Below are 27,764 nucleotides of genomic sequence, written 5' to 3' on the forward strand. Positions count from 1 at the left end.
ACAGGAAATCCCATCTGGATCAGACCAGGAAGGTATCTGAAATTATATCATTCCATTTGCATTTTATATTATAGTTGACATTTTTTATCTTTCCAATACCACCAAATTGAGTAAAATTGATTCATAAATAAAAAAATTATAGTAGTTACAAACTTATAAGCTGTCTTTGCTCTCAATGCCAGTTGATTAAAATGCCCACATTTCAAAACAGTCTGACCTATAGTTTTGATCAAAAAATTCTGGAACAGTTATTGTACCCCTCTTTCAGTATGTAGTAATCCTCTTTCAGTATGTACATTATTACACCAAATTTTCACAAACATCTGTTATATGGGTGATTTCATGTAAAATGAGCCTTGCCCGACTTTTCTTGAAATATATATACTCAAAATTTCAACAGTAAACCTCTCCATGAAGAACAGCACTATTCTTGTTGTGTCTGGCACTGGAATTTGCTGAGCAACTCTGTACCTCTCACACTTACTAAACAATTCTGCGAATAAACACACTGCTCTCTGTTTGACCGTTTCTATTTCTTCAATTAATCCTGGCTGGTAAGGACTCCAGATTTATGAGCAACACTCATAAATCAGTCATAACAGTGTTTTGTAAACCACTTCTTCCTTGGGGAATTACATTTCCTTAAGACTCATCCAACAAATCTCAGCCTGGCATCTACTTTCCCTACAGCTAGTTTTATCTAGTTATTCCACTTTAGGTCACTCTGAACTGTTAATCCAAGAATTTTATAGTTTGCACTGTTTTCAGTGATTTATCACCAATCAGACAGTAAGAGATCTCTTCGCCTATTTATGTGCAGTATATTACAACTATTTACATTCGAGGTCAACTGCCCGTACCGGCACCAAGTACCTGGACTTCTGGTATTGAAACCTTCCTATACACATCATCATCATCATCATCATCATCATCATCATCCATGACAGCCTCATGTAGCTTCCAAGAGTAATGCTCCACCACCGCCAATATTAAGAGCAGTGATTACAACCCAGAGACCTTGCTCCAGCTGTCTGACATGGCAGCTTACAAGGTGTGCTGCAATGACTCCATCCTTAGACCTTTCCTAAACCTCTCTCCTCCAGAATCTGTCTCACTCCTCATTCTCATTCCCACTCAGGCATCTATTTTCCACATGCTCACCATGAGCCATAAATCCAACCACCTGGATTTCTCCATCCAAACTGATTGCTATGGTAAAATAGAGGAAAAAATCTCTTCTCTACATGTCCAACAACTCCAACCTATCAACCTATATCCATGACACTAAGCACTTTGCCCACTGGTTCTCTGAACTTCCTGTCTTTTTCCAAGCATTTCTCTGTTTGTCATGATGGATGGCACCTCTCTGTATCTCGAGATCCCCTGTATCACTGGTCTTGCCACAGTAATCATAACCAATTTTATTATTACCCACAATACTTCTGTTTCGAAAGCACTGTCCACAGAGGGCCTCTAGCACTGCCATGGGTATTCAAATGTGGTCTTGTTCTAAGCCAAACTGCCCATGAGACACATTGAGGATTCCTTACTAGCCACTGAGAATAACATGTCCCTCACATATTTCAGGTTCACTGATGGCATATTTATGACCCAGACCCAAGGTGAGGATGTCTTATACTCATTTTTCCAGAACCTCAATAACTTCAACCCCAATTTTTTTTTTCTTTTTTCTTTCCACCTGAGCTTCTTCAGTTCAGTAAGCTACAGTCTTCAATTTTAAACTACATCTCACTGGTGGCTTTTTAAGACTCCGCTCCAACACCTGCAACCCATTTTACACCAAGAAGTCCCTCCCATAAAGCCTGTCATCCTAAGGGCACTGCATTTGCACTTACAAGTAGATTCTCAAACACCATTCCTTCCTCCAATGCCATTATCCCCAAGTTTTGTAATTTTTATCTGTTATGTATTACACAACCTATTGACCAGTTCAGTTCATGAATATGCATCCTTTATATTGCTGCTTTCTTTAAGACCTTATTATGACTGTAAAGCCATAACTGGTAATCTGTTTAAATAAATCAAAATGTGACCAAAGCTATGAATCCAAGTGATCTTACTTCATAAAAATAAATTAAACATTAGCTCCTCCACTATTTTGTTGTGCTGTACTATTTTGTCGACACGGGTGAAGCGGTACAGCAATTGCTGAAACATCTGAAAGTCCTGGACTAGAGTCTCGAACCATGTGGATCTCTAGATGACTCAAGGAATAATGTTCACACATATAGTTGCAAAAATTCTACTAGACAATGTATAAAAGTGTAAACCACAATACAGCCTCTCTGTTACTGAATCAGTTTTATTCATACAATCGATAGGATGTCAAATATGATATAATTTGATCTTGCCTTCTGAATTTCTCCATTGGCTTTATGGATGTGATTCTCAAGATCTGTCTTGTGAAAAATTTTTATATGCTAAAAACAAAAAATTAAGTTTAATGAAATCTTGGGCAATGTACAATGATTTGCTCTCAGTCTACTGAGGAGTTTTGGAGCTTTTTCTTCAAATGCCTCCGGGTAAAAGTATGCTGACACAAGAATCTCTTTTCCTTTGTATGAGAATTGTGACATAGCGTTGGCTTCAATTAACAATTTCATGCACACACATCCCTTCAAACCTTCTTTACAATGGAGAGACAATAAGCTGTATTTGATAATATCAGTCCACAGCACAACAATATAACCATAAATAAGCTGGGACCATGTATTAAATTGCTCTCAAGTCACTAACCAGTGTATTTTACCAAGGCGATGAGGACTGGGAATGGTTAATGTCAATGTAATCATGTGTTTCATTCTGATGATGGAGAAATACATCAAGCTAGTTTGTCATAATCCTGATGATGATGATGATGATGATGATGATGATGATGTCCCATACTCCAAGGAGCGTAGGGGACGTGTGAGAGACCCACACTGCTGACTAGGCAAGGTCCTAGCGGAGGTGGTTTGCCATTGCCTTCCTCCAACCATAATGAGGATAAATGATGAGGAAGAAGACGATACAAGAACACCCAGTCATCTCGAGGCAGGGAAAATCCTAGACCCCAGCAGAAATCAAACCCGGTACCCCGTGCGTAGGAAGCGAGAATGCTACTGCAAGCCCAAGAGCTGCCTAAAATAGCAGTGAAACCATAACGATTTAGATGTTCCTGATGTACAGTTCTCCAAAAGATACCTAAATCTGTTGACAAAATTCACTTTCTCAAATCCAGCAAATTTTGGCGAATCGACTTTCCACCTTCATTAAGTCCTATGAAGTACTTAAAAGAATGTGGGTCAAACAAGCATTTAGCTGCTATTTATTTTGCAACAATACATTCAAATTTTCTTTTACAAGTACTTCAAAATAGTACTCAATTGCTGCACAAAACATGAATGTTTTTAGGAAGTGAAATAGATAAATCTGAGAATTTGGTAGTGGAAAATACTTGATGGAATATAAATAATGGAAGGAGTATATTGAGGGAGTAACAGCACAAGAACAGTACCATTCAGGTACATATTCAGTCGTGAGTCACACTGCATGTGCATCCGTATTTGCCTGGATGTCTTCAATCGAGTCAAATTACTTACCTTTCAGTGAAAATTTCAGTTTAGGAAACAGATATAAATCCAGAGGGGCCAAATCAGGGGAATATGGCGGTTGTGAAAGCACAGGAATTTTGAATCTGGTCAAAAATTCAACGATGGAGAAGGCACAATGAGCCGGAGCATTGTTATGATGTAGCACCCAACTCCTGTCTTTCCAAAATGCAGGCCTTTTTTCCCCGCACCTTTTCCCGCATATGCTCAAGGACATATTTGTAGTATTCCTGGTTAATTGTCTGTCCTCCAGGAGTAAATTCATGATGCGCAATACCGGTAGAATCGAAAAAAATCACCAACATTGTCTTCAACTTCAACTGACTTTGTAGTGTGGTTTTTTTTTTTTGAATCGGGAGTCTTCCACTGTGAAGACTGCACTTTGGTTTCAGGATCATATCCACATACCCACAATTTGTCACCTGTAATTACCCTATTTAACAAACCTGGTCCATTTTTAGTCTGATTAATCAGATCTTTGCACGCTTCAAGTCAGTATTGTCTCTGGTCACTTGACAACACCTTTGGAATGAATTTTGTGGACACTCGATGCATGTTCAGATCTTCAGTTATAACTGACTGAACTGCATAGAAACTTAAATTAAGTTCATTGGCCATTCCCCTAATTGTAAGTCTACGACCAGAGTGCACTAAGTCGTGAACTTTCACAACATGGAAGGACGGCCAGACTGTGGTTCATCTTCAAATGATTCGTGGCCATTTTTACATCTGTTGAACCAAACAAAAACATTTGACTGGCTCATACAATTACGTCCAAAAGCTTTTTTTAATAGTTTGTAAGTGTCAGAAGCTGATTTCCTTGTTTTAAAACAAAATTTCACACAAACTCGTTGCTCCATTTTTACGTCCATTTTCATGCAGACAGAATCCGGCAACAAGCCCCAACAGACCCGCACTCAACCAGCTGCCACAACGAACTGAATAAAGGAAATGCAGTTTTCTGTCAGAGGGCTTTCAAAGGCAAGGCAAGACTCACTCCCCACCTTCAGTGTGCCTGCCCACCAAACCAGTAAGCAGCAGAAGATCCATTCTTAAAACTTTCCAATCCAATCACACCTCATTTTTTCTGTGTGAGGCCAATATTATGAGCATATAAAAGGAGTAGCCATGGGCAGCCCCGTCTCCAGTGGTTGCAAATCTGTTCATGGAGAAATTTGAGGAGAAAGTATTAGAGATGGCTACATACAAACTCAATGCTTCTTCAGGAATGTGGATGATACCTCTGTGATCTGGCCTCCTGGTAGGGAAAAGCTCAATGAGTTTTTGGAATATCTTAACTCACACTTCCCAAATATAAGTTCATCACAAGACAGGAGACAGATGCACAACTGCCATTTCTGAATGTGCTGACCAAAAGGAAAGCAGATTGGTTGCTGAGCCACAGTGTGTATTGCAAATCTACACACAATGATTTATACCTGCAAGCTAGCAACTGGTCCACAAGGCACACACCTTGCTATCTAAGATAGCTGAACGTCAGAAATAGAGCATTTATGCTCAGTCTTCTGCAAAAAATCGGTATGCGGTCAAACAAATTCAGAGGGTCATTCAACCAGCTACTCTGCCGTGCAATAAAGAAGAATGAGATGAAGCACAGACTGTGGCTTTCCTACCCAATGCAGGATCTAGTTCTGCCCATGTTGACAGGATTCACAAGAAGCATAATGTCAAATGTACATTATGTCCCCCCTACCAAAACAAAGAGACTACAGTGAAATGTGGAAATAACCTTAGTACATGACAATCAGAAATTTATACTATACCCTGCCAGTGCGGCATGTCACGCACTGGCCAAACTACTAGGACATCATACACCAAGAACATCAGAGGCACACCCAGCTGCGACAGCCAACTAAATCAGCCATTGCCATGCAGAATCTGGAACTTAATCATAATATGATCCACAAAAAATGATATTTCTGGCACAGACCCCTCAATACTGGGACAGTGTGATAAGAGTGTCAACAGAGATAAACGTGACAGCAAAGCTTGAGGATTATGACACTGGGTACCAACTCAACAAAGCACGAGAACATGTACTAGAACTGCTGAATATACAGTGGCCACAGCAGCAGAACTAAGCAAAAAGAGGAGCTCAGAATGTAGAATTGGGAAATGAACCCCAAACAGAGTACCAGACGCATTGTACCAAGAATAGAACAGCAGATCACCTACGGCACACCAAACCAAAAACAAAACATCCCAGAACGATTCTAGTGGGAACAGATCACAGATGGAGTGCCTACAACCAACAATGGAGAGGAAAGGCAGTAGGTGTAAATACTGAACTTGAATAGCAGTCTCAGGCAGCATCCGACAAAGACAACAAGTTGTGCTGTCAAAACATTGTGCATGGACAACACTGATATCTGACAGAATACCCAACACCCCAAGATGGGTTCAAACTGGCTTCTGAACTGCATTCAAGCCATGTCCAGAGCAGCATTCGAACTGCGGCGCAAACTCGGTTCAAACTCTAGTCAAAACTGGGCGCAAACTCTAGTCAAAACCGGGCGCAAACTCTCCTCCGAGCCGGGCGCAAACTCTCCTCCTCCGAGCCGGGCGCAAACTCTCCTCCTCCGAGCCGGGCGCAAACTCTCCTCCTCCGAACCGGGCTCAAACTCTCCTCCTCCGAACCGGGCGCAAACTCTCCTCCTCCGAACCGGGCGCACACTCTCCTCCTCCGAACCGGGCGCAAACTCTCCTCCTCCGAACCGGGCGCAAACTCTCCTCCTCCGAACCGGGCGCAAACTCTCCTCCGAACCGGGCGCAAACTCTCCTCCGAACCGGGCGCAAACTCTCCTCCGAACCGGGCGCAAACTCTCCTCCGAACCGGGCGCAAACTCTCCTCCGAACCGGGTGCAAACTCTCCTCCGAACCGGGTGCAAACTGTCCTCCGAACCGGGTGCAAACTGTCCTCCGAACCGGGTGCAAACTGTCCTCCGAACCGGGTGCAAACTGTCCTCCGAACCGGGTGCAAACTGTCCTCCGAACCGGGTGCAAACTGTCCTCCGAACCGGGTGCAAACTGTCCTCCGAACTGGGTGCAAACTGTCCTCCGAACTGGGTGCAAACTGTCTTCCAAACTAGGTGCAAAATGTCTTCTGAACTGGGTTTGAGCTCTGAACACCTGTATTTTAAACCTGGTTTGCACTAGAGTGAACACAGCTAACGAGAGTTCTCTCTGCTGTGAATGGTAGGCATGTGCAACTGAACAGCATTCAGTCATGTTTGGTTTGTAATCACTTGCATTTGCTCATGTTCTGCTGCTTGTTGGTCTTTACGTGAACCGTCAAAGGGCATTAGTATTCTCTCTGCTTCAGTGCCAGCAGTACAAAAAGTTTTTGTCTGCTATCTTGCCTGCTTTTGTTGTTGGTGCAGGTTGGGTGAGTGTTGGAGTGGTTCAAAGAACATGTAGTATTGCTGATAGAAGAATATACATTTCACATGTGCTTCTGGTATCCAAGAGACCCACAGCACAAATATCAAAGCAAAAGAAATATTATCTGTAAAAAATTGCTAAAGCACTTAAAGGTGCTAATGGGATGTGCGAAAAATGATAAAATTCATTCGTTTCGTGCATCAGACAGGAATAGAATAAGCACAAGCTTTCTAATTCTTTTTATTCCACAACAAAACTCTCTCTCGGAATTTGGCAGAAAATCCAAAGAGATTCTGGTCATATAAAAGGCACACCAGTGGCAAGACGCAATCAATACCTACACTGCATGATACCAATGGTGAAGTCACTGGTGACAGTGCCACAAAAGCAGAGTTATTAAACACGGTTTTCCGAAACTCCTTCACCAAAGAAGACGCAGTAAATATTCCTGAATTCCAATCAAGAACAACTGCCAAGATGAGAAACATAGAAGTAGATATCCTTGGTGCAGCAAAGCAGCTTAAATCACTCAATAAAAGCAAGGCCTCCAGTCCAGATTGTATACCAGTCAGACTCCTTTCAAAGCACGCTGATAAATTAGCTCCATATTTAGCAACTATATACAACCTCTCGCTCACAGAAAGATCCATACCTAAAGACTGGAAAATTTCTCAAGTCACACCAATACCCAAAAAGGGAAATAGGAGTAATCCGCTGAATTACAGGCCCATACCATTAACGTCTATTTGCAGTGGGGTTTTGGAACATATATACTGTGTTCAAACAATTTGAAAACGATTTATTGACACATAGTCAGCACTGATTCAGAAAATATCGTTCTTGTGACACACAACTAGCTCTTTATAATCATGAGGTAATGAGTGCTATCGACAGGGGATGTCAAATTGATTTCATATTTTTAGATTTCCAGAAGGCTTTCGACACCGTTCCTCACAATCATCTTCTAACCAAACTGTGTGCCTATGGAATATCACTTCAGCTATGCAACTGGATTTGTAATTACCTGTCAGAAAGGTCACCGTCCATTGTAATAGACGGCAAGTCATCGAGTAAAACAGAAGTAATATCCGGTGTTCCCCAAGGATGTGTTATAGGCCCTCTATTGGTCTTGATCTATAATAATGACATAGGAGACAATTTGAGTAGCCCTCTTAGATTGTTTGCAGATGATGCTGTTATTTACAGTCTTGAAAAGTCATCAGATGACCTAAACGAATTTCAAAATGATTTAGATAAGATAGCTGTATGGTGTGAAAAGTGGCAATTGATCCTGAATAAAGAAAGGTACTAAAAGAAATCTGCTAAATTTTGATTTGGCAATAAGTCACACAAACCTGAAGGCTGTAATTTCAACTAAATACTTAGGGATTACAAACACAAATAACCTAAATTGGAACTGGCACATAGATAGTGTTGGGGGTAGAGCAAACCAAAGACTGCTCACTGGAGGAACACTTAAAAGGTGCAACAGGTCTACTAAAGTGACTGCTTACACCATGCTTGTCCACCTTATTCTGAGTACTGCTGAGTGGTGTGGGACCCACATCAGGTGGGACTGACGGATGACATTGAAAAAGTTCAAAGAAAGGCAGCTTGTTTCATAATATCGCAAATAGTGCTGCATACATGATACGTGAATTGGAGTGGCAATTATTAAAACAAAGGCATTTTTTGTTGCAACGGGATCTTCTTATTAAATTTCAATCACCAGTTTTCTCCTCCAACTGCAAAAACATTCTGTTGGGATCCAACTACATAGGGAAATGTGATCATCATGATACAATAAAAGAAATCAGGACTCCCACAGAAAAATTTAAGTGCTCTTTTTTCCCGTGCGCCGTTCGAGAGTGGAACGGTAGAGAGACAGCTTGAAAGTGGTGAACCCTCTGCCAGGCACTTTATTGTGAATAGCACAGTAATCACCTAGATGTACATGTACATGTAGAAAGGAAAAAGCACTATTAATTTCCTTGAAAGGAAACAACTGTGAATACTATTATGCTAAGTAAAATTAAAAATATACAAAACACCTGAGCTTATGTTAGTGGTATTTGTAATTACATGCCTGATGTATCACTGTTACTTTAAGAGACTTTTGGTGATAAAGAAAAATGGTTTACCTGGGATCACACTAACTGCACCCTAAAGAACTGTATAGCAGATTTTATCAAGTAGCCTACATGACAAGTCATATGTATATTTCAGAATTTAATAATCATATTTTATTGACATTATCTTACTTATACATAATTTAATAAAATTCTTGAAATGCTTCTCTTATGTCACTGCAGATGTTGGAAACTTTGTGACATGTAGCAGCTACTGAAATGTGAAACGATCATTGATTTAAATGTCTCCAGTTGCTAATAACCAGAGTGTAAACACTACCCTTTCTTCAGGTTATGTTGATCATTATAAATTAGTGTTCTACTTTTAAGTTTCCTCCTCCACTGTAATAAGAAGCCAGGGAAAAGTATCGGTGCATTATGTCCACAAACTTCACCTTTACGTACAAATTGAGATATCTAAATTCTTCCTTTCCAACATTTTACTTACTTTGACAAAAATAATTTCCCTGCATTGCACATTAATCCTCTCGGAATATCATAATTTTGGATCCTGGCTCTAATTGCATAGCTTTGTATTCCAAAGTGTCAGAAAACAATAACACAGTGTTCACAGGCTGTGTTAATTATCTCGTGTTCTCTTCCATTCCCTCTAGTGTAATCAATAGTTCACAGATACACACAAATTGTATTGAACACTGGTAACTGTCTGCAAATGCTCATTTGCTTGCATTTGCTCTAGTGTAAACCAGGCTCTACAGACAGAGTGCTACCAGTTACACTGTATCTGCACACCTCACAAACTGGCTCAGAAACTGAATATATCACTCTTTTCTCTTCATACCTCCAACCTCCCAGTGGCCATCCAGCAGTACTTTTGGACTTGTAACTTTTGGAGAAAGGAAGCAGAACAGTTTGACTTACTCAGGGCATCAAGTTGTTACCGAGATACTCTTTTCAGCTCTGGAGGTATGAAGGGAAACATGTGACATGTTGAAACCTTGAGTCAATCTATGAGGAGTGCATGGCTAGCATAACAGGCAGCTCATTGCCCACAAACGGCAATGGTTCTGGCTCTGCACACAGTTTTATTCTGCTGAGTATGATAACAATTATTGTTTATCTTATCTATGAAGCTTTAGTATCTGAATAGTTGTGAATGTAAACTTATAAATCAGCTTAAGCCAAGTCATGAAAAGGGAAGTGCGTAATGTAAATGTGGTTCTGAAAATAAGTTGATGGCCGCTAAGCATTAACCACCAGCTGTGATGGTGGTTATTACAGTCATGAATGCAGTTTAAATTCTTTAACATAAATACTTTGAGGCAAATGTGAAACAGAGAGTAGTTCAGGACAACATTATACGCAATCAACTGAGAATTCTTCCACAATGATGCAAAACACCATTTTTTTATAAGCCTTGTAGGATAGGTAGGAGGGATTTGCTAAAAAATTTGTCACTCTAACCATCTCAAAGAAATGTCACTGATGAATCATAAGCTACACCTTATCTCTGTGTGAAGTGAAATCAAGATTACTCACTTTTCATTTGCCTGGCCATCTTCCTCATAATTGCTATTCTTCAGCCAATCTGTTGTTGAATCACAATTATGCACAGTCTGCAAACATGATAAAAACACTATCAATATTAATAAACAATACATTCATAAATCTTTAAAAAAATCACAATGAAACTGCATTACAAATAGAAATAATGCTTTGGGATATTATCAGAAAAGTCCTCTCGAAAAACTGATCATGAACTATGCAGTGGTTCTGTGTTTGATTTCTTGGCTAATCTTTGATGTCAGCTTCCAGAAACTTTTCTTAATGTTGGCAGAAGTGGTGAATGTGTAAAACCAATATAGATATGTCTTCTACTACCATAAAACATAGATTTTAGAATGCCACATATAATTCAGAGTGCAGTAACAAAAAATTGCTATCTACTGCAATCCATACCTCTACATTGTTTAGAATGTCAATATCCCAAGGCCTTGATATGTCAGTAAAATGTGGAACAGGTGGCTTTGGAATCTCTCCAACTCGCTGTACAGTGCTGTGAGGACATTCTCCTGTAAAATAAAAACAGGCTCAATATTACACAAAACAGACTTCTGTTAAGATAGTCTCTATTTTCTCTTAAATCAAAAAACAAAGAGGAAGGGTAATAAAAAACAGAAGAAGCAGTAGCAGCAGCAGATTACTCAATGAAGAATTGCTTTTGAGTTTCTTCATCCTATATTTTTCAGCTTGACTGATCTAATAAATGAAAGGTTAAGAAATGACATGCCCACATACATACATCTTATGTACTCATTCACTAGAGACTTTTAGGGACTCTTGAATCACACAAGTTAATTATTTCATATTTAAAATAAGTATAAAATTCAGAGAAATGAGCCTACAGAGCCGAATTTTTTTTATTTTTTATTTTATTTTTATTTTTTTTTATTTTTTGGTGTGTGTGTGTGTGTGTGTGTGTGTGTGTGTGTGTGTGTGTGTGTGTGTGTGTGTGTGTGTGTATTCAGGTTGTGTTTTATTTTTCCATTCAATATCTCTCAACGTTTACCATTCATTGCACCAAAGAACAAAAGGTTATTAAGAATTCTTTAAAGTATTTCTTGACTTCAATCTAACAAATACAATGTGTGTGCATGTGTCAATCCACACAAGTAATTTTAGACACATTTGGTTGCATGCACACCCCCCCCCCCCCCCCCCCCCCCGACACGCACATACATCATCTATACATGCAAAATAATGTGTGCTGCAGCTCTGTGGAGAAAGAGAAAAAAAAGGGAGTTGAATAACCACAGAAGAACATGGACAGCAGAGTCATACGACGACATTATTGCTTCTAATGACACCGCTCTACATGAGACATATCAAAACATAAACTTGGCTAGAATATAAATTCCAGATTGCACAAGTAGGGGAAAGATGGATACCACCTACAGGAAAATTAAGATCTTTGTAGAGAAGTGAAGCACCTGTAAGAATATCAAGAACTCACATGGTAAGCCAGCACTAAGCAAAGAAGGAAAAGGTAAAAGATAGAAGGAATATTTATAAGGCTCTGCAAGGGAAATGAACTTCATGGTAATATTACAGAAAAGCAAGAGGAAACAATTGAAGTTGAGATGGGAGATGTGATACTACCATAAGAAACTGACAGAACACTGAAAGATTTAAGTTGAAACAAGTCACCTAGAGTAGGCCACATTCCCTCAGAATAGAATTACTGAGATCTATAGGAAATCCAGCCATGTAAAACCATTTCACCTGGTGAGCAATGTGTATGAGACAGGCAAGTATCCTAAGACTGCAAGAAGAACATCATAATTTCAATGCCAAAGATAGCAGGTAGTGACAGGTGTGTATTTCACCAAACTATCAGTTTACTAAGTCATGGATGCAAAATACTGACACGAATTATTTACAGAAGAAAGGAAAAAAATTTGTACAAGTGTGGATGATCAGTCTGGGTTCTGCAGAAATGTATGAAAACACTAGGTAATACTGACCCTATGACATATCTTAGCAGATAAATTAATGAAAGGCAAACCTATGTTTGGAGACTTAGAGAAAGCTTTTGACAAAGTTGAATGGAATGTACTCGTTAAAATTCTTGAGATAACAGGGGTAAAATACAAAGAAAGAAGAGTTATTTATAACTTGTACAGAAAAAGGACTGCAGTTATGAGTCAAAGGACATGAAAGGGAAGTAGAAATTGAGAAGGATTGTAGCCTATACCTAATGTTATTCCATCCATAAATTGACCAAGTAGTAAAGGAAACCACAAAGAAATTTTGAAAGGGAGTCAAAGATCAGGGAGAAGAAATAAAAACTCTAGGTTTGTCAATGACACTTAATTTTGTCAGAGATGGCTAAATGCTTGTATGACGAGCTGGACAGAATGGATAGTGATTTGAACAAAATTATAAGATGAACATCCGCAAAAGTAAAATGAGAGTAATAGGATGTATTTGATTTAAATTAGGGTGATGCTGAAGGGAATGAGAGTAGGAAATGAGACATGAAGGTAGTAGATAAATTTATTTCGGCAGCAAAATAACTGATGATTGCCGAAGTACAGAGGATACCCAATGAACAATGGCTATAGCAGGAAAAGCATATCTGAGAAAGAGGAATCTGTTAACATATAATATCAATTTAACTGTTAGGATATCTTTTCTGAAGGTATCTGTATGTCCTGTAGCCACATATGAAAGTGAAACACTGATGATAAACAGTTCTGATAACAAGAGAATAGATGCTTTTGAAGTGTGGTGCTACATAAGAAAGCTGACGATCAGATGGCTGGATGGAGAAACTAATGAGGAGGTACTCGATCAATGTGGGGGAAAATGAAAGTTATGGCACAACTTGACTAAAAGAAGTGATCAATTGACAGGACACATCTTGAAGCATCAAGGACGCGTGAGTTTGGTAATGGAGGGAAGTATGTGGAGGTAAAAACGATAAAGGGAGACCATGGTGTGAAAAAACCAAGCAGGTTCACATGGATGTATGTTGCACAATCACTATTTCCTTTAAATAATTGTAGATGTTTGTGGCTTTTCAAATACCTTAAATTAACTTACTTGACAGTAGAAGTCATAGGAATTATATGAACAAGCAGTACCAATAACACAACTTACGTAACATAATAAAATAACCCATCACATGCCTAAGAGACTGACAACAATCCATATGAGGCAACAAATGCGTGTGATATTACATACATTTAAAAATAAAGATGATGTGACTTACCATACGAAAGCACTGGCAGGTCGATAGAAACACAAAGAAACACATACATACACACAAAATTCTAGCTTTCGCAACCAACGGTTGCTTCATCAGGAAAGAGGGAAGGAGAGGGAAAAACGAAAGGATGTGGGTTTTAAGGAAGAGGGCAAGGAGTCATTCCAATCCCGGGAGCAGAAAGACCCACCCTAGGGGGAAAAAAAGGACGGGCACACACTCGCGCACACACACACACACACACACGCACACACGCACACGCACACACACACATGTGCGGATGGATATGCGTGTGCGCGCAAGCGTACCCCCCCCCCCCCCCCCAAGGCAAGTCCCTCCGCCCCCGGGACTGGAACGACTCCCCACCCTCCACCCCACCTTCAGCCCCTTTCACAGATTCAACCAAACAGCCCTCGTCAAAGATTTACTGTCCTACACTCGTACTCTCTGCTGGAAATATCACTTTGCCACGAAGAAAAATGATCCTAATCCTACTCCTAATGTTCCAGCTCCCCAAGACACTATCCAAATTGAACCCTGCCTGGAACAGTTCCGTCCTCCGTCACAGCGGGACCCACCTCCTCTTCCTCAAAATCACCCTCTCCAAACCTCCCAGGAATTTCTGACTTCCAGCCTTGCTTCTCAATCCTTCTTAAAAAACCTTAATCCTACTCCCAACATCACCACTGCTGAAGCCCAAGCTATCCGTGATCTGAAGGCTGACCGATCAATCGTCATTCTTCTGGCAGACAAGGGTTCCACGACCATGGTACTTGATCGTCAGGAGTATGTGGCTGAGGGACTGCGTCAGCTTTCAGACAACACCACATACAAAGCTTGCCAAGGTAATCCCATTCCTGAGGTCCAGGTGGAGCTTCAAGGAATCCTCAGAACCTTAGGCCCCCTCCCTACAAAACCTTTCACCTGACTCCATCAACCTCCTGACCCCACTGACACCCCGCACCCCTACCTTCTACCTTCTTCCTAAAATTCACAAACCCAATCATCCCGGCCGCCCCATTGTAGCTGGTTACCAAGCCCCCACAGAACGTATCTCTGCCTACGTAGATCAACACCTTCAACCCATTACATGCAGTCTCCCATCCATCATCAAAGACACCAACCACTTTCTCGAACACCTGGAATCCTTACCTAATCTATTACACCTGGAAACCATCCTTGAAACCATTGATGCCACTTCCTTATACACAAATATTCCGCACATCCAGGGCCTCGCTGCGATGGAGCACTTCCTTTCACGCCGATCACCTGCCACCATACCTAAAACCTCTTTCCTCATTACCTTAGCCAGCTTCATCCTGACCCACAACTTCTTCACTTCTGAAGGCCAGACATACCAACAATTAAAGGGAACAGCCATGGGTACCAGGATGGCCCCCTCGTACGCCAACCTATTCATGGGTCGCTTAGAGGAAGCCTTCTTGGTTACCCAGGCCTGCCAACCCAAAGTTTGGTACAGATTTATTGATGACATCTTCATGATCTGGACTCAAAGTGAAGAAGAACTCCAGAATTTCCTCTCCAACCTCAACTCCTTTGGTTCCATCAGATTCACCTGGTCCTACTCCAAATCCCATGCCACTTTCCTTGACATTGACCTCCACCTGTCCAATGGCCAGCTTCACACGTCCGTCCACATCAAACCCACCAACAAGCAACAGTACCTCCATTATGACAGCTGCCACCCATTCCACATCAAACGGTCCCTTCCCTACAGCCTAGGTCTTCGTGGCAAACGAATCTGCTCCAGTCCGGAATACCTAAACCATTACACCAACAACCTTAAAACAGCTTTCACATCCCGCAACTACCCTCCCGACCTGGTACAGAAGCAAATAACCAGAGCCACTTCCTCGTCCCCTCAAACCCAGAACCTCCCACAGAAGAACCACAAAAGTGCCCCACTTGTGACAGGATACTTTCCGGGACTGGATCAGACTCTGAATGTGGCTCTCCAGCAGGGATACGACTTCCTCAAATCCTGCCCTGAAATGAGATCCATCCTTCATGAAATCCTCACCACTCCACCAAGAGTGTCTTTCCGCCGTCCACCTAACCTTCGTAACCTCTTAGTTCATCCCTATGGAATCCCCAAACCACCTTCCTTACCCTCTGGCTCCTACCCTTGTAACCACCCCAGGTGTAAAACCTGTCCCATGCACCCTCCCACCATCACCTACTCCAGTCCTGTAACCCGGAAGGTGTACACGATCAAAGGCAGAGCCACGTGTGAAAGCACCCACGTGATTTACCAACTGACCTGCCTACACTGTGAAGCTTTCTATGTGGGAATGACCAGCAACAAACTGTCCATTGGCATGAATGGACACAGGCAGACAGTGTTTGTTGGTAATGAGGATCACCCTGTGGCTAAACATGCGTTGGTGCACGGCCAGCACATCTTGGCACAGTGTTACACCGTCCGGGCTATCTGGATACTTCCCACTAACACCAACCTATCTGAACTCCGGAGATGCGAACTTGCTCTTCAATATATCCTCTCTTCCCGTTACCCACCAGGCCTCAATCTCCGCTAATTTCAAGTTGCCACCACTCATACCTCACCTGTCATTCAACAACATCTTTGCCTCTGCACTTCCGCCTCGACTGACATCTCTGCCCAAACTCGTTGCCTTTACAAATGTCTGCTTGTGTCTGTGTACGTGTGGATGGATATGTGTGTGTGTGCGCGCGAGTGTATACCTGTCCTTTTTTCCCCCTAAGGTGGGTCTTTCCGCTCCCGGGATTGGGATGACTCCTTGCCCTCTCCCTTGGGGCCCGCATCCTTTCGTCTTTCCCTCTCCTTCCCTCTTTCCTGGCGGGGCGGCCATTGGTTGCGAAGGCTGGAATTTTGTGTGTATGTATGTGTTTGTTTGTGTTTCTGTCGACCTATATATATAATAGAGGGAAACATTCCACATGGGAAAAATATATTTAAAAACAAAGATGATGTGACTTACCATACGAAAGCGCTGGCAGGTCGATAGAAACACAAACAGACACATACATACACACAAAATTCTAGCTTTCGCAACCAATGGTTGCTTCGTCAGGAAAGAGGGAAGGAGTGGGAAAGACGAAAGGAAGTGGGTTTTAAGGGAGAGGGTAAGGAGTCATTCCAATCCCGGGAGCGGAAAGACTTACCTTAGGGGGAAAAAAGGATGGGTATACGCTTGCACACACACACATATCCATCCACACATATACAGACACAAGCAGACACAAGCAAGGGACGGGTGTACGCTCGCGCACACACGCATGTCCATCCGCACATGTGTATGTGCGGATGGATGTGTGTGTGTGTGTGTGTGTGTGTGTGTGTGTGTGTGTGTGTGTGTGTGTGTGTGTGCGCCCGTCCTTTTTTCCCCCTAGGGTGGGTCTTTCCGCTCCCGGGATTGGAATGACTCCTTGCCCTCTCCCTTAAAACCCGCATCCTTTCGTCTTTCCCTCTCCTTCCCTCTTTCCTAACGAAGCAACCGTTGGTTGCGAAAGCTAGAATTTTGTGTGTATGTATGTGTTTGTTTGTGTTTCTATCGACCTGCCAGCGCTTTCGTATGGTAAGTCACATCATCTTTGTTTTTAAATATATTTTTCCCGCGTGGAATGTTTCCCTCTATTATATTCATGATATTACATACAGATACACCACAAAACATATAAAAATGAACTGTCCAAATATCACTACAGAATTGCTAGACAGTTTTATCCGTGACGAGATTACGATCGATAGTTAAGTTTTATCTCTGACAAAGGTTATCTCTGCATATCACGTGCAACTCTGGTCACGCCCACTTTCTACGATACATAAGTCGCTCTCAGACGTCCGACCCGTCAGTCGGCAAGACTCACCGGAGGAGAAACACCCCTCTGAAGATGTCCAGCGCAGCTCTGGACGAAACATTAGGAGCTGAAGAGTTTCATGGACCACGACCTTACATCCCGGAAAGTTTACCAGAAGATATGTCATCCGGTCGTGAAAGCCTTCAAAACTAATTACGACCAAACTCCCACAAAAGAGTCCAATCATCAACTGTTTAAGTAATATTGAAAGGAGTTGAATATGGCCAAATGTATTATCTTTTCTTAACTTAAGGTTCCGTCATTGGGAACTAAAACAACAGTGGCAGAATAAGGAAATGTACAAAGGTGTAAAGGTGTCACAAAATTAAGAAAAAAATAATAAACTTAGAATCTCAGGAGTAGTGTTCTCAGAATGTATAATAAGACCAATATACACATGAAATCACAAGCTAATGTTTTACTTTGAAGTTTATGGAAGAAAAATCACAATGTTGAATATGTTTAGTACTTCCCAAAAAACTTTTAAATACAAATGAAAATAACAAAATAGCTCATGGAACTTGCCGTGATGGGTTAACCCAAAGTCCATAATTCTATCTCTTGATGATGTACTTTTCGATGGTATTCTCTGAGGAACATTTGGAATTGCCTGCAACAAAATACAGGATTATGTTACGTAATACTACAACCATTATACAGTATACACACATGGAAAACAACCACTCAGTAAAAGCTGACTGATAAGTGTTGCACAGCTCTAAGTGGCATGGGTGGCTGTGTTTGAGTGTTTATGTGGATGTGTGTGGAGCATGTGCACTTAAACCAGAAAAAGCTAGTAAAGTCTCTGTAGTGCTATTTTTGACTATGCATAAAGCAGCTGCAGGTGATTGGTTGCCTTTCCTACTTTTTTAACATTTCCATCTTATAATTCGTGTGGCTGTATCAAGCATTACACCGATGTTATAATGACAATAGTTCGTAGGAGTTTCTTGACCTCACAGCTGCCCAAATAAATTGTGAACAAAGAAATTGTGAGAGGTGAATAAATGTGAGGAAAAAGAACACAAGAAGTGGCTCATTCAACTGTCAGCATTTTCTTAATTCATAAAAATCAACATAGATTAATCAAAAGTCAACCGGTATACTGCCAGTTAATGGTGTCCAAAGGGCACAATATTTTGGCAATCAGACACATCACTGACCTCCAATGCACTGACGAACTGACCTCTTGGGACTGCACAGCAAATTTGCATCCCCCCCCCCCCCCAATTCTGTATGTGGTCCACATCCAAGGTTGTGTGTCAGCATCTCCTAAGAGGTGGCTGAGTCAGCATTTAGCCAGTGATGCCAAGTGGTGATCTGTACTTGCAGCAGAATGGTTGTAGGCACTCTGACCACCCTGGCCACCAACTAGTCAGGTTTCTCTTTGTCATCACCTTAATTACACCCAGTGTTGGTTCCCAAGCCTTTCTGAGACTATGGCTGCAGTTGGTAAAATTGCCCTTGGTGCAGGTTTTGATGACCACTTTAACATTTTTCCAATATTTTGACATTTATGCAACAATGGTAATGCATTTGTATGAAACTTTCCATTTTCATCTTTCAATCAACATTTTCCACGTTAATAATGTGTTCTTGTCTTTCCTACTGTGTTTTCCTATACCACTGGTCTCAAATTTTTTATTTTCTTTGCCAATGCTGGACTTTTTCATATTCGGTTTTTGAAACCCTGAGCCTAATGATATTTGTTCTGTTTCTTTACAAGAGCTCTCTGACTGACCAAAAAAGTAAAACACTCAGAAAACACAGTTGGATATCACTGAACTTCATACATGTACACATCATCAGGGTATGTAAATGATTGTGAGTTGCAATTCTCTGTGACAGATAGAATGGTCACCACAGTGCTTTAGTGTTGTTCATATTTAATGTTGTTACCAGGCCTGTTGGGAGCATAAACAGCAAGGGACATTGAGATGCTGTGTATTCATGTGAAACAGCATTATCAGCTCTTGACAGTGTTTGAAAGGGACCTTGTTGTGGGTCTCCATTTGTCCAGCTGATCAAATCATGCAAAATCCTTACTTTTGGGGCCTTGGAATATGACACTGGCCCACTGTTGGACTATATAGGAAAAAGAGGAAAGGCATGCTTGTTGTCAAAGTTCCAGTAGACTACATCTGACCACTGTAAGGGAGGATTGCCATATTGTGCACCAAGCATACAGTACCCCTTGAAATCCATATCAAATCTGCCATCTGAGAACAAGTCATGGACTCCCTGTGTCATCCCGTACCATCAGTAAGAGATTACCAGTGGCCAGAATATGGAATTACCAACCAATAGGTAGGCTCCTGTTAACACCTCAACACAAATGGCCAGCTCAGCACCATCGACAAATATGGCAATGATCTGGGCAGGAACCCCATTCATCCAATGTTTTTGAGGGCACTGTGGTGTTACTCACGGTGCAGGGAGCCATCAGGTATGACTTCTGGTCACAGCTGGTAGTGACTGAGGGAAATCTGACAGCCTGACAGTATGTCACAGACATCCTGCATCCTCCCATGTGACAATATCATGGTGCCATTTTTCACCAGGGCAATGCTTGCTCATATATAGCCAGTATCTGGAATTGGCTTCTTAATACTGGGTACTCTACTGGACAGTCATATCTGTTCCCAATACAACACACGCGAGACCAGCTCAGTTGTCAATTCTGTCCCAGTGCCAGTGTTCAGGTTACCAAGGCCTAGTTTCAAAGTTATGGTACCAGCTTGCCTCAGAAGAAGATACAAAGACTTTACAACACTCTTCCTAACTGAATAAGTCCACGCATCCAGGCCATAGGGAGTGCAACATCATATTGATAAGCGGACTCGCATTGGTAAGTTCTTTGTAAATGTGATTTCATTTTGTAATCACTGAAATAACATCACATATCCTCTCAACATGTGAAGCTTCATTTCGTTTGCTCCTCTCCTTCTGAGGGTTTCACTTTTGCGTCAGGCAGTGAGAGAGAGAGAGAGAGAGAGAGAGAGAGAGAGAGAGAGAGAGAGTGTAGGTGTGTGAGTGTGCGCGTGCGCATGCTTGTGTGTCACCACATACATAGTAAATTAAAAACTAATTTTATTTCTAATAGCTCCTGAGTGCCAGTTCACAATCAGTACAGCTTTATCCAGACTTGCATGTCAAGTGGAAAAATTACCGGTACATACCATGATGATTCAGAAAATGTCTACTCAATCATTCAATCTAAGGCTTTGGAAATGGTACCATCTACTTAAAAACTACTATTAATTAATGTTATACAAGTAAACTTGCCTTTGGATATATTGCAAACAACTTTCTCAAACCCCACAATAAGCTTTCAAATTCCTCAACCACCTTCTTAAAATACTAGACAAGTAACAAACTACTGTGACAATAAAATATAACTTATGCTTTTTAAAGAGAGAGACCAAGTATAGTGTCACACACACCAACGAAAATTACATACAGGAGTACAATGTGTCACTCAATCACTGTAACTAGAAGGAAAAAAAAGAAAAGAAAAAAAAGGAGAGGAAAATAAAGGAGGGATAGCAATAAACTACTTACAAGCAACAACGGGACTGAATGAAGAGCCATGCCATTAAGGACTCTAAACTAAAACAACAAAAACCACAACTCCATGGATGAGAGAAAAATAAAAATATGTTACCAAATTTCGAACATGTAAAAAACATAGGAGAGAGAAGATGGTCTTAATGTGAAATATTTAACACCGGCAGGATTACTCATAATGAGTTAGGTGATGTACCACTTTCTCAGTTTTCTCTTCTTTTTAAATGGCACCTTGAACAACATTCTGGAATACGCTCAGCCAACAGAAAGGATCTGAGTAAGAGCCACAATTTGTTTTCATTATCCTTCTTCACACCTGTACTTCTAAGCTTCACTCTGTCAGTGACCCTCTAGTAACTGTTACTGAAAAATCATGCCGTATTACTCTCCTTTGTACATGTCAGCAAAGGTTAGCATGCAGTATGAGACAAGAGTCTTACTTTACACTGTTGCATGTTGTCGTTGTGATCTTCAGTCCAGAGACTGGTCTGATGCAGCTCTCCATGCTACTCTTTCCTGTGCAAGCTTCTTCATCTCCGAGTAACTACTGTAACCTACATTCTTCTGAATCCGTTTACTGAATTCATACCTTGGTCTCCCTCTACAATTTTTACCCTCTGCACATCCCTCCTATGCCAAACTGATGATCCCTTGATGCCTCAGAATGTGTCCTGCCAACCGATCCCTTCTTCTAGTCAAGTTGTGCCACAAATTCCTCTTCTCCCCAATTCTATTCAGTACCACCTCATTAGTTACGTGATCTACCCATTTAATCTTCCGCATTCTTCTGTAGCACCACATTTTGAAAGCTTCTATTCTCATCTTGTCTGAACTATTTATCGTCCATGTTTCATTTCCATACATGGCTATACTCCATACAAATACTGTCAGAAAAGACTTCCTGACATTTAAATCTATACTTGATGTTAACATGTTTCTCTTCTTCAGAAATGCTTTCCTTATCATTTTGAGTCTACATTTCATATCCTCTCTACTTCAATCATCATCAGTTATTTTGCTCCCCAAATAGCAAAATTCATCTACTACTTTCAAGTGTCTCATTTCTTAATCTAATTCCCTCAGCATTGCCTGATTTAATTCGACTACATTCCATTATCCTCTTTTTGCTTTTGTTGATGTTCATCTTATATCCTCCTTTCAAGACACTGTGCATTCCATTCAACTGCTCTTCCAGGTCCTTTGCTGTTTCTGACAGATCTATAATGTCGTCGACAGACCTCAAAGTTTTTATTTCTTCTCCATGGACTTTAATTCCTACTCCAAATTTTTCTTTTGTTTCCTTTACTGCTTGCTCAATACACAGATTGAATAATGTTGGAGACAGGCTACAACCCTGTCTATCACCCTACTCAACCACTGCTTCCCCTTCGGACCCCTCAACTCATAACTGCCACTTGGTTTCTGTACAAATTGTAAATAGCCTTTTGCTCCCTATTTTTACCCCTGCCACTTTCAGAATTTGAAAGAGAGTAGTGCAGTCAACATTTTCAAAAGCTTTCTCTAAGTATACAAATGCTAGAAACATAGGTTTGCCTTTCCTTAATCTATGTTCTAAGATAAGCCGTAGGGTCAGTACTGCCTCACGTGTTCCAACATTTCTACGGAATCCAAACTGATCTTCCCCGAGGTCACCAGTTTTTCCATTCATTTGTAAAGATTTATGTTAGTATTTTGCAGCCGTGACTTACTGTACTGATAGTTTGTTAATTTTCACACCTGTCAACACTTGCTTTCTTTGGGATTGGAATTATTGTATTCTTCATGAAGTCTGAGGGTATTTCACATGTCTCACACACCTTGCTCACCAGATGGTAGGGTTTTGTCAGGGCTGGCTCTCCCAAGGCTATCAGTTGTTCTAATGGAATGTTGTCTACTCCCGCAACCTTGTTTCAACTTAGGTCATTCAGTGCTCTGTCAAAATCTTCACACAGAATCATATCTCCCATTTCATATTCATCTACATCCTCTCCCATTTCCATAATATTGCCCTCAACTACATCGCACTTGTATAGGCCCTCTATATACTCCTTCCACTTTTATGCCTCCCTTCTTTGCTTAGAACTGGTCTTCCATCTGAGCTCTTGATATTTATGCAAGTGGTTCTCTTCTCTCCAAAGGCCTCTTTAATTTTCCTGTAGGCAGTATCACTGTTGCATATATGTAAAATAAAGTTAACATTCTAAACTGCAGAACAAAATGGACTGCTTCCTTTCATTTCACAGGAATGGTATAGCAGTGATATTACAAACAGGCACTGGGTCACTATCATGAACTACACCCAGGTGTCTGACATCTTTTCTTAAGTTCTCTTCCTGGTTCTATTCCTCCCTTTTCCATTCTTGCTTAATGTGTTCTGATTATCCATATTTTATCTACAGGATATAACAGAATTCCATTGTTAAGCATAGCTCAAGTCAAAGTTCCTACTTTTAGTATTGGTCTGATTACAATTTTAATCTTTCACGAAGTATCATTTCAGTCCAAAGTATGCGGCGAGAGCAAATTTCTTTGCAGGCATCAAGTCATTTCTAATCAAGATAATAAGGTATCTGACTGGAAATATCTAGTCAGGCTCTAGCCACTGTGATAACACTTTAGAGAAAGGCCACTTAGAAGAATATCTGGTCTAAGAAACCGGCCATTTACCTGTTGTTATTTAAAGTGTTACAGGAATATATGTAACTATTCTTTCTCCAAGAGTAGTACACACTAATAAAGGACCAAGCTCCAAGATTTATTTTTCATATTTGCTTTAGTTCTTTGGTAATTTACAAATTTTAAAACAATGATGACAGAAAGTGTGATTATCCTCCCAAGAAAAAAGTGAGAAGAGAGTTATTGAGCAATTTCTTCCTCTTAAGTGTCCAAAATTCCTTTCTCATGCAACAAACATGACATATTTCTAGTAGAATTACAGAAAACTGTGAAATCTAATGAATACATGCAACATGACCTCAATGCGGTCATATTAGCTCAGCCATTCATGACAGTAGCTGTTATGTTCACTCATGTTTCTTTCGAAATAATTTTAGAAACTGACAACAGAAGGCAGCACCAGTCAAGGTAGAGGTAGTGAGGCATCCACACATTTCTCATATGAAATGAGTCTGGTTTTCGAGCAACAGGTCAATCAAGCATCGAAAAAATTACAGTCCAACCTATACTCGGGTGTGGTCTTTTTTAACACAAAGTTGTGCTATGCTTGGGCTTGGTCTCCAAAGTACTAATCCTCATTTCTACAGCTGTAATGTTAGTTCAGTTTCATATCAACTAGTGAACGTTGGTGAAGGCAAGAGAGAAATGTTTTCTACAATGATCTAGATAAGAAAAAAATTAATTAAAGATAATATATGTGCTATTCAGTTCCTAATGTTTGGCCAAAAATGATGGTTTTATGTATTTTGGTTAATGTGACATACAGCTGAACAAAGAAACAAACAGATCCATAGACTGCAATTTCAATAAAATCATACTGTAAAACTTGCATCTTATTCAAGGCAACTTGAGGAGATTTGACCTGCACTTACCCCATCATCATCTGGCTCCAGATCAGTGAACATATGTGATGGGTTACTCACTTTCTGCAGCAGTTCAAGCGCAAGTCTTTTTGACATATCACTTTGGAAGAAAGGATGCTAAAGGACAAAAAAGAGAAACAATAATTAAAAAGAATATTTCTTAAACTTTTTCTTATATTGTAGCAACTTACCTATGAGAGATACATTGATAAATATGATAAGTACAGTTCCGGCAGAATTTGAATAACTTGGGAATAAAGCTGACCACTCACCAAATAGTAGAGACATTTAGTCACTGACAGGCAGACAAAAAAAGAATGAAAACTTTGCTAGCTTTCATATAAATCCTTTAATAGCTGCCAGCACAATGTCAATGTAGGTTGAGCTGGTGTGTGTGTGTGTGTGTGTGTGTGTGTGTGTGTGTGTGTGTGTGTGAGGGCACATTTGTACATGTAGCCTATTGAAGGATTTGTTCGAATGATAGTAGAGATATCTTCATGTAACTTTGATTCTGTGTAACTTTATGAAAGTAAATGAAATCAATAATAAGTTTATTCCATACTGAAACAAACTGCACAATAACTAAAGCAAAAACTCTTTCCCAATTGACAATGTACTCGGAAATGGAAACTGACAGATGTAGATAGTAAATGTATTATGAATTCATTATATACACAGTAATCTACTGGAAGTTTTGACATTGTATTACATTGGTGGTGAGAGCTTTTGCTTGGATGGGAGCAGGACAGATGCAGTATAGGAAGTATGAAAGTGAGCTTCAGTGTTTACTTATGTTAATATTATTAACAATGACCATTGCTGCAATCTAGCAACTATTTCTACAATTTGACACTTGTTGCGTACACTCTCATTTTCAAAACTACGATATTTGTTACTCATAATCAGATATGCTGCTGTTTGTGTTTCCACCTGCTATGGATGGTATTGAGAGCTATGATATGATTATGTATACATGTTAGTGTTTCAATATCTATAGCTCTTGGAGAATGGTCTGAGAGCCCAAAATTGGATATCATGTAAAATGCAGTACATAAAAATATTTGCTAATCAAGCAATAACAATAAAGGTGAAATCACGTCTCCAACCTTCGAGGAAGGTTAAGGTTTACCACCCAGTCAGCAACAAGGTCATTAGAGATGGAACACACACCTGGGTCAGGAAAGGAAATCTGCAGAGTCCTCCTCAGATGAATTATCCTGGAATTTGCCTTACAAGATTTAGGGAAAGCATAGAAAACCTGAATCTGAATCACCAGATGGGAATTTGAACCGCCATCCTCCCAAATGTATAAGTTTCCATTTATTTTACATAAAATCAGGATGTGAACTATTTAGAAATCTGCAGTTAATATGTGTGAAGCCAAAAGTGCATAACACTTCAGGAGACCCACTGCATTTACCTTTCATGTTTATAGCAAATACATCTTGTGTAATGAGTATCATTGCTGCAGCATGCAAAAGGCATTTTGTTTATAAAAGCGTCTTTTTCTTTTATAATCCCTCCCCCCTCCCCCTTCAAGTTGTGATATTGGGTTTGCAATGTAAGACTAATCAAATGAAAAAAATAATTTTGCTGCTTGGTGAAAGCAGTAATAGAAACAATTATTATCAGGAACCAATGTCACAATAAAAAAAAGGCATAAGGCTTCATAAGACTATTAGACCTTGATATTCTTAGGTATTGAGAAACAAAGGTAGAGTACACACACAGTGTCAGAAACCCACAGGCTGGAATTCAAGTTATTTTGCATTCGAAAAACCATCAGTGGCAGGAGGAGGCAGCATGAACATTAATTACATGATGAATACAATGCATTTATACAGACTTCTATTTCATTTTAAAAAAGCTGCTTTCCAGTATTGAATACACTAATCCCAGTAATGACAAACCATTAAGTATGGATAACAAACGCTGTCAGAACCTGCTATAAAGGAAAGCTACAATTACTATTAGCTGCTGTGGTGCCACTACTCAGACAGCAAAGATGCTCAGGCATGTCCTCTGATGTGGTCCGCTAGACTAAGGCATTTAAGCGGCCTAAAGCCAGACTGACTATGTGTGTAAGTTGTGGTGCGAGCAGTGGAGTGCACATCAAGAGCGTTATTGTATTAGCTACAGTGTTATTCTGGTGGGATCTATTTGTAATATACAGAATTCTAATGCAGGTTGGAGTGGACTTTGCTTAGGCGAGAGTGTGTTTTTTTTCATATACGGAAGAACTACAACAACTCCTAATGCAAACAGTTACATGACAGACATGTTTTTCAACTTGTCAAATTTTCAAGTCAGAGAGACAAAAGGCTATGTTCTTGTCAGAAAACCTCAAAAGTACCATCTAAGACAAAAACTAGAGTCATTAATGAATCCAGCAGAACTTGAGTTGCCCAGATTGTTTTCTCAGTTCCAAGAACATTTTTCAATGAAGAAACTTATTACTGAGTCAAATTTCGAATTTTGGCAGTGAAAAAAGAGCCTCAATCAGTTACACGCAGATTGGGCTGCTGACCTACATGGTGTAATTAAGAATTGTAATTTTAAATGTTTGTGCAGGCAGAATTATGCAAACACTCTAGTCATGGATGTTACAGCATGTCTTATTTCAGATTCGGAGCTGATGAACCACACACTGAGGAAATCAGACCCATCTCTGGTGGAAGTAACGTGAATAGCTGAAGCCTATGAAAGTGCCTATGATGGAAGTAGATGTCATGATAGTCAGCTCCCCAGCACCACTAATGCAGAACATCATGGCACCTCCATCAGGCCCTCCACCTCCTCCATGGTCAGGATGATCTCATAAACAACTACGCCAGTGGCCACATCAGCAGCAGCTCTGTTGCTCGGCTGTTGCCATTGCATTTACCAATTAAGCAGCACGTAGTCCTAACAGAGCACAATATGCTAC

General features: G+C 40.4%; 1 protein-coding gene across 11 annotated transcripts in view; it reads right to left on the reverse strand.

Moving 5' to 3' along the window:
• The window catches only part of LOC126457214 (mitogen-activated protein kinase kinase kinase kinase 5), a 313,638-nt gene that overhangs the window by 178,569 nt on the left and 107,305 nt on the right, over nt 1-27,764 (reverse strand). For all 11 annotated transcript variants that reach the window (XM_050093332.1, XM_050093331.1, XM_050093328.1 and 8 more), the window contains exons 8-11: nt 24,848-24,955; nt 18,258-18,342; nt 11,063-11,175; nt 10,643-10,719 (exon numbers count right to left, since the gene is read on the reverse strand). In XM_050093332.1, the coding sequence (XP_049949289.1) occupies nt 10,643-10,719; nt 11,063-11,175; nt 18,258-18,342; nt 24,848-24,955 (383 nt within the window). The remainder of the gene's footprint in view (nt 1-10,642; nt 10,720-11,062; nt 11,176-18,257; nt 18,343-24,847; nt 24,956-27,764) is intronic.

This window comes from Schistocerca serialis, chromosome 2 (genome assembly GCF_023864345.2).
Source record: "Schistocerca serialis cubense isolate TAMUIC-IGC-003099 chromosome 2, iqSchSeri2.2, whole genome shotgun sequence".
Classification (NCBI taxonomy): Eukaryota; Metazoa; Arthropoda; class Insecta; order Orthoptera; family Acrididae; genus Schistocerca; species Schistocerca serialis.